Source organism: Hirundo rustica, chromosome 4 (genome assembly GCF_015227805.2).
Source record: "Hirundo rustica isolate bHirRus1 chromosome 4, bHirRus1.pri.v3, whole genome shotgun sequence".
In the NCBI taxonomy this organism is placed as follows: Eukaryota; Metazoa; Chordata; class Aves; order Passeriformes; family Hirundinidae; genus Hirundo; species Hirundo rustica.
In genome coordinates this window covers 6,804,325-6,816,511 of record NC_053453.1, presented here as the reverse complement: position 1 = coordinate 6,816,511, position 12,187 = coordinate 6,804,325, and the positions used below count along the sequence as shown (strand labels likewise).

Here is a 12,187-nt window from a genome sequence, read left to right as displayed (position 1 = left end):
AGTGCAAATAACTATTTCAGAGCTGGTCTTGTATTGCCTCTTGCCCTCTCATCTGTCATCAGCTCCCTCCTGTGTTTTGTGAAGTTTTTGCTTCTCTGCTGAGAGTGGCACAGCAAAAAGAGCTCACAGAGAGCTCCAATTACTGTTGAACCAGTTCAGGTCTGTTCAGGTTTTAATGGAAAGCTTCCTTCTCCAAACCCTTTCACCCTCCTTTTACTTGAGTCATAAAATTTCTTCTGTTTGAACTTAGTGAAAACAAACCCCAACCCCTTTTCTGTTCTAGTTACAAAGCACTTTGATTCCTTTCCCTGGTTTTGTTTCACATTATCTACTGAACTCCTGCTGGAGTAGCGTCTTGGGGTAAAAAGACACTGCTTCTTAGATGAGCAATTTAAATTTTTCATCAAGGGTGATGTATAACCAAACTCTTTGTGAAATGAGTTAGCCATCCATTCTACTCCAGCTCCAAGTAGGAAGTGTGGATCATTTCAAAACCCAGGAGAATTTGGACACAATACGTTAGGTATGTATGCAACAGTACCTCATCAGCTGTGGGCATAAAGAAAAGCTTCTATCTAGTTCTGGCAAAAGTTGCCATAAATGTATGAGTTTGAGGTGTGTTTGCATCTGAACTCCTGAGACAAGGGTGAATTTTTGCATGTTATGCTGAGTAGTGGTGTGTGAGCATCAGCCTATATTTGCAAAACGGTGGTACGTGTCTTTTCCTTTTTTTTTTTTTTTTTCCCTTGGGCAGAGATATGCCAGGATCTGTTGTTGACCTTGTTAAGTAAATTCCTTCTCTCCTTCTGTGTTTTGTTTTGCTTTTCGGGTTTCTGTGCTATTAGCTAATCTGTTAGTGGTGTTTCATTTTAAGGGGATCTGAGTTGCACAGTCAATCATGTGAAGAAAAAAAATGTATTCTGAGTTTTTTCTCTGAACTCCTTATGTTGCTTTTGTTTTTTTGAGATAGTGATACTAAGTTGCTATGGCAGGGTGTAGACAGCTTTTTAAAATTATCAGTCTTGCATTTACGCAGGAAAACCTTTGCTATCTTCTGCAGTCAGAATTTCAGCAAACCCACTATCACTGCAGAATCATTTGGGTGTGGAGTCTCTCCACTTGCTGTGTTTGACTTTCACAAGGATCTGTACATATCTAAAAACATTTAATGAGAACTTGTAAGATATTTTAGCCCTGCTGACTTGTTTCTCTGTAAGCATTCAGCCAACATTATTGAGATCAATGGTTTCCTGTGTTTTATTAGCACAGCAGTTTCAGCTGGTCCTGTAATCTCACATTTCTTTTTATAACTATTTTATAAGGAGAAGGACCCAGTTACAGGTTTCTCTGTTGCAGAGCTCTAATGCTTGCTCTCATTGTAACAAGGCTGCCTTGGCTGTCTATCTGCTGTGCTTCCCAAGCCTTTGCCACGTCTCGCTGGCACACCTGCATTTGTGCCAAAAGCTCTGCAGTCACCGAGGCAGCTGTATCTTTTTGACCATCTTTGCCTCCTTGTATCCAGATGTGTACACAAAAGTGCACAATCCAATGTTTGCTTGGTATTTTTGAGCCAACACAGGCTGAGATTACGAGGTGGTTCCACTTCCCCATGCAGGACTGCTCTAGGCACTGAAACCTCCCAAGCTTTAGCTGTGTGTCCCTCACATCCTGGGGACAGAGCAGGGCTGGTGCTGGTGTAGGAACATGGGGAAGAGAGTGCAGTGGGGGAGTGGGTGGCAGCTGCTGCTTGTGCTATCTGATACAGGGAGCCAGGTGGTTTCTGTTGTTGCCAGTAAGGGTGGGGATAAAAGGTGGGCAGGGGAGAGGAGCCATCTTATACCTGCATCCATCGCCTCAGTGCAGGTAGCTCAGCTGCAGCAAGAAGACTTTAGCTCTTGGGGCCTCGTACCTCAAATAATTTGTTTTCTGCTTCTCAAGACCAGAAAAATACATGTGAGCAGAGCCCGAAGGCTTTCTTTGAGGTCTTAAGGCTGAGGTGACTCTGATCCTGCTCTGGGTACCTGGTGAGAGGTAAAGCAGTGCCACTGCGGTCTTTGCTCTGCTGCTGGTGCATGGAGGTGTGTGGGAGCTACATCTGTGCTTTCGTCTCCATGCAGGAATCCTGCCATTATTGTGGTACAGGAGTGAGGTCAGGGGAGGGTTCTTTAGATTCTCAGTTGGAGTGATAAGACTTAGGTGCTTGCTGAGGATTCAAGATTGGCAAAAACTTGTAGGGCAGGATGGCTTGGTTTGTCCATGTTATGATAACTTCCAAGTATTTTGTTGAATGTATAAATGGGGGTAGGTCTTTAGGATTCTGCAGGTCAAAACATTAACTTTAACTTGACTAGAAATGCATAAAAGTAATGCTGAAAAATATTATTTGTAAATTAGTTTTAAATAAATGTGTAGTTTAGCCATAGTGAAATAACTCAGTGTAACAGCCTTCCTTACCTGCTACATTCTAAGCAGCTTCAGGCTTCCCCCTTTATTACCTCTCTCAACATTTACTGGTTAAGAGGTCAGAACCAGGGTTTTTTAAGAAAGAAGCAAAATGTCTTGGGAATCTTTCAAATTCAGAGGTATTTTCTTAATTTTTATTACATTCAATGAATTCTGCAGCTAACTATTTTCATTCAATAAACAGTTATCCCAAAGCTGAGAAAGTGATGAAAAGTCAGGAATGTGATTAAGATAGAAAAAGACAGCTCTAGTAGTTCTAAAATTTGGAATCAGAACCAAAAAGAATCAATTTGTGAACTTGAGATAATAATTACTTTCATAAATTTTATCTATAAACAAGATGTCTGTTCCACTTTGTGCCCAGCCTGCTTCAGGGGATTTTAGCTAAGTAAATAAAATCAGTTTTGCTTTGATGCTTTTGTCGACCTGCTCTTCCTTCTCTTACCTCTCTTAATGCAACATTGATAGGAATATCAGTTGAAAGTATGTTCATTTAGAGCATTAGAACTGAGTAATTTTCCATATGTAATGAAGAATTTGGATAAGTGTGTGTTGTATGTGACTAATTAGTGATGCAGTTTATCTGCCTTTTCAGCAAACAAAAGGCTCATGTTACAGCAACCCTTCTGCAGAGAACAGCAATCAACATTTCTGCTTAAATGATTTTTATTTTTTAGCGTCTGTTCACTTCTAAAATACAGAGCAACACCAGTGCATTCTCTTCTGATATATCTTGTTTGAATCCTTTTTAGCTGAAGAGAAAAACGGAGGCATGGCATTATTTTGAGCCTGCATGTGCTTTTCTCTTGATGTAAGAAAGTGAAAATCACAGACTGCAAGCTTTCGATATGCAGACATTGCCCCTGGCTGTGCAAGAAGATATTTAGATGTGCAGATCATGAAGAAAATTTGTGGTCTTTTAAAGAAAGATTACACGGGGTAAAAACGAGTTTGAAAATTGGAGCTTGCTATGATTTCTTTCTTAAATCTAATAGATGCCTGGATAAAGGGAATTAGTCATAAGAAGGAAGTCATAAAACTGGTTTGAATTAGATTTCAAAGGCGAGGGTTATGTTGGTCATTTAAAGCCTTGGATTTCTCACCATCACCAGAGTCAATAAATAGCAATCTAACACAAGGTTCTTGCCAAGTACAGTCTGCTATGTAAAGGGCCTCTTGCAAGTTAAAACTGAATGATTTGGGATCATATTTAGCATCTGTGGCTTGTGCTGGGGTAGTACATGGGAGGAGATGACTAGTGCTCACCAGCATGGGACGCTTGCAGATCCTGCTGAAACGGAGCCATTATTTTATTTATGCATGTTTTGACTTGGCCTTCAACTCCAAGTTGGAGAATGTAGGTCAGCTGCACCAGTGAGGCACTGGGTTCTGAAAGAAGATTGCCAGTCCTGTCCCAGTGCCTCTTTCCAGTACCCTTTGGGCTTCATTAACAGGCTGCTTGCTGGCTCCCTTCGGCACAGAGACTATTAGCCATCTGACACTCGTTTGCCCAGGGGCAGCATGTTTGCTCAGCAAGGGAGGAAATGAGTACTGAGTACGTTACATCTTCCCAAAGCTGTTACAATTTCCCTACCGCCACCATCTTTACTGTTAATCTCAGTATTTGATATCAACAAGATCACAGTAGACTAAATAACATTTTCCAATTCCAACTGAGTGTGATTGCTTCCAGGATGCTGCCAGGCAGTATGTTAAGACGTTTCTATCTGAATACAAAATCTAACCAATGGGAGAGGGAAGAAGAGCCTGCTAATGAGATTATGAAGTAGAATACTGGCAAACAACATTCTCTCTCATGGAGACTAGGAACGGAGGAAGAACAACTTACGCAAAATAAATAAATACTGTGGGTTTTTTTGCATAATAATTATGGATTAAATTTTATAGGTTAAGCAGTGGGATTTAATTTCTTAGCTGAATCAGATTTCAGAGTTAAAGCCTGTGGAATAGGCTGCATTTGGGATAAATATTCAAAACCTAATTATTTCAGCGATTTAAATCAGAAGTTGGAAGGGGAAAAGGAATGGGAAGAAGTAGGAAGCAACTCTGTAAGGCTCTGAGACTAGGACTTCTGTATTCAGTGGAGAGTTTTGTTTTGGCTTTGTTGGTTTTTTTCAGTCAATAATACACACCTTCTCTTCTGAGAAGTCAAGGATCTCTGACAGACAACTTAACTAGGGCTACCAAATGAAAACATACTATCTGTAGCCTCCACCTTCTATTAAATTGTTTCAACATCAAAGAGCTTTCACTGAGGATAAGTTTTTTTATGTTTTGCATGGTCCACAGTTAATTTTGTTTCTTTAATTCTTCATGTGGCTGTCTGCTGTGAAGCCATTTATTGCCTTGGTAAAGAAAGGGGGCTTTTTGCTTAGAAAACATTTGCACAATGGTGGTGCGTATTAAACATAAAATGCTTCTGAGATATCCACTGGAAAGAATATCCATGAATAAAAAATGAAACACTTAAATCAATACTATTACTTTTCATTCTCTGCTTTCTTAATCTTACCTGTTGCTTTTATTCTCATTATTAGCTTTTCATGATGGTGAAGTTTTCTTTTCAAAAGAGGCAATGTGGCCCTGTAATTCTCCATTGCTTTGTTTCATCTGCAGCTCACACAGTAATGTGATAGGGACACTGGGAGTTATAATTTCAGAATTGTGCATGGAGGTAGTTTGTCTTTAAAACATAATTTTTTTTTCCTTCCCCTTGCTACTACTTGGGGTTTTTTGCCATATCATCTCTTCTATTTTTCTGCTTTTTATTATTTCATTCTATGGTATCTTACATAGTCTGCAAACACAAAGTAAATTGATGGCTTCTGAATCAGAGGCTATTACAGCATTTTCCTGATTAGATGAGGTCTCCTTGCTCTTAGATAAATCTTAACTAATCCAAAGCACTTTAGGTGGGAGTATAGTTTTAATAAAACTTAGCCAGTGATAAATTCCTGGAGATTTTTGTCTTTTTAACAGCAGTCCTCATTGGGGTTATTAATGTAGAGTTATTAACGTTCAGATGTTCACTAAGGCCAAGTTTCATTCACTTCTCTTCAGTTTTCTTTTAGTATTTTAATAAAATATCATCATTAGATCTTTGTCACATCTGGACTTGTCTCTTATGTGTGGAGGATAGAGGTGATTTACTGGGTTAATTTCAAAGTCCTCAATGTTATGCTAAGTAGAGTGGCCAGTGTTCATTGCAGCTGATAGACCTTCCCAGAGGAGGGGAGGTTTGGTAATAACAAAGGAATGGAGATGATAACGAGAGTCCCTGGGCTGGAGGAATGGGCAGATGTTAATGCTGGGCAAAGAGCAGCAAAGCCCAAAATGGCCAGGTAGTGAGAGTCACCCTCCAGCACTGGCTTCTATTCACACTGATTTTGTTCCCCAGTTCTTTTTGTGAACACAAAACTTGATTCTAATTTAGTGCATTCTCTTCCCCTTCATTTTTAGCATGGAGGTGGTCACAGCTGGTGGTGGCAATGAGCGCATGCACTGCACGAAGTCAGGGGAGGCTGCCTTCATTGCTGCTGTGCCCAGACCCATTTCATAAAGTTTGAGAGCATGCAGCAGCAGTGTGTGCATTTTATAGTGATGACAGAGCCTCTTAGGCTTTAAATGCACTTTATTTCCAGTACTGTGAAAGGGTTTTCATGCAGTTTGATTCTGTGCCTTAAGGTTTACCTCAGCATTTCCATTATAAGCCCCTGATTTCCAGGTATGGTGCTATGCAGCAGCCTGGTTACAGAGGACTTAGTGGGAAAGGATTTTGTCAAGATTAAGACAGGGAAAATTTTCAACTTCTTCTAAGTTTATGTAGAGTGAAAATATTGAAAGGGAAGAAAACCTCTCTGTGTGTGATTAGAATGGTCTTAGATGGAGTTTGAGGTGTTTGAAATATGAGGCATGTCCATAGTAGAGTGGGAATGTGGAAGGGGTTAAAGGTAGAGCAGGACAGCAGTTTTCATTAGGTGAGGACTGTGGAGTTGTTGGCACTGACCTGGAGTAGTAAACACAAATGTTAGCAAGGCTCCTGCAGTGAGCAGGGCTGGAGTGCCTGTAAATGCTGTTCTGCTGGAGTTCACCACCCCCATGTGCTGGGAGCTGTTCCAGCCACAGGATCTGCCTGCAGAGCTGTTTCTCTGCATCGCCATTTCCATTAGATGGGATTGCTGAGGACCTCTGGCTCACTTTATTTGGCTTGATGGTGTTTTCTGTTTGCTGGGAATTGTCTCTTGCTTGGAAGGGAAACTCTTGGATCTCTACTGGTGGCATATTTGTGACTTGCAATAAACTTTTCTGTGACTGTGAACCATGTGCTTGAGTAAAATGTAAGAGGAAGTTAGTGGGACATCTGGCCTCTGTAAGGGTCAGACTTTCATTTTTACTTTCTTGACTAGAATTTCATGAATTCTAAGTTAATCTGAGTTGAGTGACCTTTTGACTAGGGTAAAGGCCTTTGCCTTTCTTTTTCTTTTCCCGATTTGAAAAGGTTTCATATCTTGGATATGTGAAATTGTAATTCTGTGTGGTGTCTAAGATGGTCATTCCTTGCTCATACACTCAGATCTAAACACACAGGAGTTGGAGGCAGTTTGTGGTATTAATTAGTGGAAAAGTAAGACTTGAGTTAATCAGCTCTTAGTGAATGAAATCTTAATGGCTGTATCAACAGACTTGTGGACTGCTGGAGGAATTCAGCAGTGTGCAGAAATATTAATTTCCAAAATGAAAGTCTATTAAAAACAAGTACTGTCTTTGGAATACTTCAAATCTAAATCATCTGTTTTAATTTTTAATTTAATATTTTTAATATAAATTAAATAAATAATTGATTTAGAACTAATAAAGCAAATGATATGTCAGATTTTTAGAGTGAGAAGGGATTTCTGGCACTAATGCTGAACAGGCTTACTTGTTACTTAGCCTCCAACTTTAATCTGCCAATCAGACTTTGTTTTTTGCATATTTTCTTAATAGTTTGCACATTCAGGGAATGTTTTTTACAAGAAACACTGTAAAAATATCAAATAGAGGTGATTCATCAAGATCTGTTCTGATTATTTACAAAGGCAGTATGTGTGACTATGTATGTGCATATGTATCTGTGTGTTTATGTGCATGTTTTAAACCAGCAGGCCTTACCCACACCCAGAATGTAATCACAGTGTGGTTTTTTGGCCACATTTGTGGCCAAGAAATGGACTGTATATTCTCCTTTTAAGTCCATTTGTGGACTTAAAAGGAAAACAAAGAGATGTAAGCAAGATTGACACTTGGGATTATAAGGAATTCTAATACTGTCTGCCAGAGTTAGGGTCATCTTTTTCCAATTATGTAAAATTCATGAGTCTTCTGTTACAGTTTAAGTAGGCAGGATTTGAAATTACTGCACATCTAGATGTGTAAGAATTGGTTAAATGCAGAAGGGCTTATTTTACAGGGCTCACTTGGGACTTCCATGGTCCACCTTGAGTTTCCTGTTCTGCCTGATTCCTCAAGTAAGTTGATTTCTGATTTGGATTTTAATTTTTTTTTTTTTTTAATGTTCACCTTCTTACAAAATAAGTAAGCTTGATCTCAGCTCTCCAGTGTGCCATGAAGGTAAATTAGAACATGTTAGCGGATGAACACCATGTTTCTGTTCCTGACTTCAGCCCTGGGCTACCATGATAACCAGTCAGGTGGGGGGAAACACTTCCAGAAAGTGACATCTTTTGTATATATATATATATTTTCATATTGCTACCAGCTATAACAAGAAAGTGTTAAAAATTCAGTTTATGAACCCCTGTTGTGTGTGTGTAGGCTTGCGAGGGGAGCCCTCCTGCAAGCTGACTACCAGTACAGGTGCATGCTCCTACATACGCAGTGCAATGCACTGCAGAAAAGCTCTGGAAACTTGAAAAACACTGGTGGCTAATGAGAAGTCTCGTGCAGATTTAAACCTATATTTGATTTGAATTTATTTAAATTACTGTGAGAACATGTGCCACCAAAGCCACTTTTCTCAAGACCAAATTGCTTTTAAGTCTTCAAGAACTCATCTTGTGCATGCATGTCTGCAATTCTAAACAGCTTTAAGATAAATGTAGATTAGAGAAATGTCTTGAGAGTACTTGCCTATACATGCACTTAACCAAAATGGATGAATAACTGATTATATGAATGTTTCATTACAGAGAGAGGGAAGAGAGTCTGAAGTTTTCAATTTAAATGAAGAAGGCTGGGACTGACTTTCATACGTGTCCAAATTGTATTCACGTGCCTCCTTGCTTGGAGTCTGCCACTCATTTACAGTCTGATCTCATCCTTCTCCAACAGGAGCAGATGGGGATTCTTGAACTTGGCCCAAATTCCTAGAAAGTCTCTGCACTGACATTTTGTAAAGGTGTGAGAGGAACTGGGAATTTGGATGGCAGAGGGTGCAGTAACAGAGAATGGTACAAGGATGAAGCAGCAACGCTTCCCTGCACATGATTCAACACTGTAGCAATGACTGTGAATATAGAATGTCTCAGTGTGGCGGAATAAATGCTCCACTCTTGCCATTTAGGTGACATCTGACATGGATATTCTTTGCTTGATTGTTATGCTCCCCGTCACCCCCCCCCCATTTAATTAGCTCAAAATTATCATTCTTAATGACATTTCCAAATTGGAACATCCTGATAATACTTGAGTCTTTTCCTCCCTCCTCTTTTGTTCATATTTATATGGGAATTTCGGCTATTTTATGGATATTTTAAGGCCCGTGCTGAAGATGGGTCTGAAAGCCACATGCAGATATTTCCTATTCCTCTTTCTCTGGCACATGCCTGCCTATTTCCCTGTGGTCCTGGCACTGCTGCTCCCCTCTGAGGGAACCAGGGGAGGAAGGCTCAAATCCCAGGGGATTTTGAACCAGAACTTGTTCTGCTACCCATTGTTATCTAATGGAACAAGCAGAGATGAGTGTGTGTGTTATTGGAAATAAAATAGAGGAGGAAAATTTGGGTTGTTATATTTAGTTACAGTAACTTTAAAGTTTTCCACATGGAAATATGATTCTGCCTTTTTTTAACTGGCAATTCTTGCAAGTCAGACTGGTAATCCCATTTATTCACAGCTTTTCTGATTGAGTTCTTGTTTGCTTCTTCAGGGGGTGGAGTTTTTGTGAGCAATGTTACAAGTTGATTTTTCAAAATTTAAAGCAAAACATTAAAAATAACAGTGAGTGTTTCTGGTGGAATAACTTTTAAGTACAAAATCCTTTTGCTTCTCTCAAAACATTAAATATTCACAGGAAAGTCTGGAAGCACTTCTTGAAAATGTGAGACTTCAGCCTCCATGCCAGCAAGATTTGTGTTAGAATGAAATTGCCATATTGTGTCTGACTGCAGTTGTCTCTGTATTAATTAGGTGTCTACTTGCGTGGTAGGCTTTTCAAAGGAGAGCTTAGCACATCTTTTGTTCATTAGTAGCATTTAATTAGTAGTATTCTTTTAATATGTGGAAAACCTGTGTCTCTGCATGTGTGTAAAATTGCACACTAAGCTGAATTACTGCTTTGCAAATCATTTTCAGTTCCTGAACTTAAATTTGTTGCCTTTTTTCTTAACGTTTCCATTTATCGGTTATTTGTTCCAATGCTCCAGCACAAAGGTCAGATATTCTTAATTAAAGTATTTTAAGTCTCTGGGACTGGGTGACAGCATGAACAGAAGATTGAAGCAGGAAAGGGAATTACTGCTGGTGAGCGATGAGATGAATGCTGCTTTTCAGTACCTAGCAAGAGAACTGGCAGAAGTGTAGGCTGCAAACCCAGTATCTGTTTAATGCAGGCTGTTGGAGTTACTATCTGTCATGCCCAGCTCTGACAAGCATGGACCAGTCTTGTGTGCATCTCTCAGAGTAGGAGCCCTTCGCTGTCTCTCACTGCTTCCTTCCTTCTTTGTCTTGCTCTGTGACAAAATAGCCAGCATTGAGAATGGGTCATGTCAGCCACCCTGCTGATGTGAACGTACTGAGCCGTCGTCCTCAGAAATTCCACACCAGCTTCCAGGCCCCTCTGGCATCAGGGCTGTGCTGTGGCCTCCCCTTCAGGGTGCCCTAGAAGCCATGTGCAGTTTGTACCCAGGCCAAAGGCGCTCTGGTCCCGCAGGAAGCACGGTGCCATTTGGCGCTGCTGTGCAGCTGAAAGCCACACCAGAGAAAATGCAAGGAATAGTCTGCCTTTCAAGCTAAATATTCAAGCAGCTGCTTTTGAGCAGCGAGCCTGCCAGTTCTCTGGATGCGATGGATAATAGTATCCCTTGCTGTTCAGTCTCCTCCTGTGCAAGGAACAGACCTCAGCTGACGTTTCTCCTCAAGCTTTTTACCCCCATTTTCAGGCCTGCGCATGTGTCTGTGGTTTTCTTTTTAACTGTATGATACAGTTCCTATAGCGAATCTTAATTTACTTCTTGTCTGACAAAGGTCCTCTTGTCTGTTTTACAAGAAGCATATGCTGACATCCACTCAATTCATCAAGTGTTTGACAGTGTAATTATATATGAAGAGTTGTTCATACCATACACCTGCTGAAAGATCTGGCCTACCGTATGTATTTTTCCCTGGTTTTTGATCTACTGAACACTTGGAGGATCATACAAATATGGCTGAGACATAACCATCAGTATTCAAAAGCTGCAATTTTTTATTTCAGTCTTAACTATTGGTTTTATATTTAGTTTACTTTATGAAAGCAAAAAAACTATAACCCACACTTGCTAATACACAGATTGTGTAAAGAATTTAGAAAGGCATCAAAAATTTCAAGTGCTAAATGAAACTTCACAATTTGGTGACTGTGAGATTAATTGCTTACTGCTGAAAGCTTTCTGTCCCTCTTGGATGGACTGGGCCTTAAGGGGTCCCTGGAATAAAGGAGACTCAGATCCTTGTCCTGTTGCTTTCTTCAATGGTCAATTGACCCAATAAGAAGAAATCACCTGGTATTTTCTTAACCTCCCATGGAGCATAGGTTTTAGTAGCAGCTGGTGAGTTGTTAGACTTTCCAAACTCAGCCCTGGAAATCTCAGGGATGGCTTGCCATGGGCATTTTATCCAACTTTCAGGTAATGTGGCAGCTAACAGTTGTGCAGTTCTTGTACACACACTCCTGCCTATGCTCTGTGGGATTCAGCTTAAATTGCTTTGTATGCAAAAGTCCTGGATCCTACATGGTTTCGCTTGCTTTTTGTGAGCCAGTTCTGCAGTAGGCATCGCTGTCTGTCTGTCTGGTTACCTCCAGAGGGAACAACATTCGTGCTGTCTTTCACAGTGACTACACCTGGAGAGTTTCTCTGGTCAGTGACCTGTTTTATTGTTGTCTGAGCTCTGCACATCTGCGAGACTCGGCTTTTCTCTCTCCCCGTTAACAGGTGGATGTTTTTATGAAATGGATGTGACGTGTGTAGGTGGTTGGGAGCTGAGACTGAATCACAGCCTTCAGTTCTGTGTGTCCATCTCTGCTGTTGTCACTGTCTGTATGTCACAGCCCGTGGATGAGCAACAGGCAACAATGGGAATGGTACTGGGGCAGCCTTCTGACCTCTGAGGGGGTTAGCCAACACATCTTGTACATGATGCAGCCGCTTCTAGTGATACAGATATTGAAGAGATCAGTGTTACTCCAGCTTCTACATTGTTTTTTTCCTCTTCTTTTGAACTTTTT

The 12,187-nt window shown here is 40.4% G+C and overlaps 1 protein-coding gene across 11 annotated transcripts in view; it reads left to right on the top strand.

Moving 5' to 3' along the window:
• FAM107B (family with sequence similarity 107 member B) overlaps positions 1–12,187 on the top strand; it is a 119,151-nt gene that overhangs the window by 75,986 nt on the left and 30,978 nt on the right. The window contains exons 1-3 of one of the 11 annotated variants that reach the window (XM_040063154.1): positions 1,849–1,863; positions 1,939–2,031; positions 7,934–7,991. The exons of 3 other annotated variants lie outside the window; for them this stretch is intronic. In XM_040063154.1, coding sequence (XP_039919088.1) covers positions 7,952–7,991 — 40 coding nt within the window. In that variant the 5' untranslated portion in view covers positions 1,849–1,863; positions 1,939–2,031; positions 7,934–7,951. Of the gene's footprint in view, positions 1–1,848; positions 2,079–7,933; positions 7,992–12,187 lie in introns of those variants that run through there. 7 more of the 11 variants (XM_040063151.2, XM_040063152.1, XM_040063156.2 and 4 more) reach the window with 7 other exon arrangements.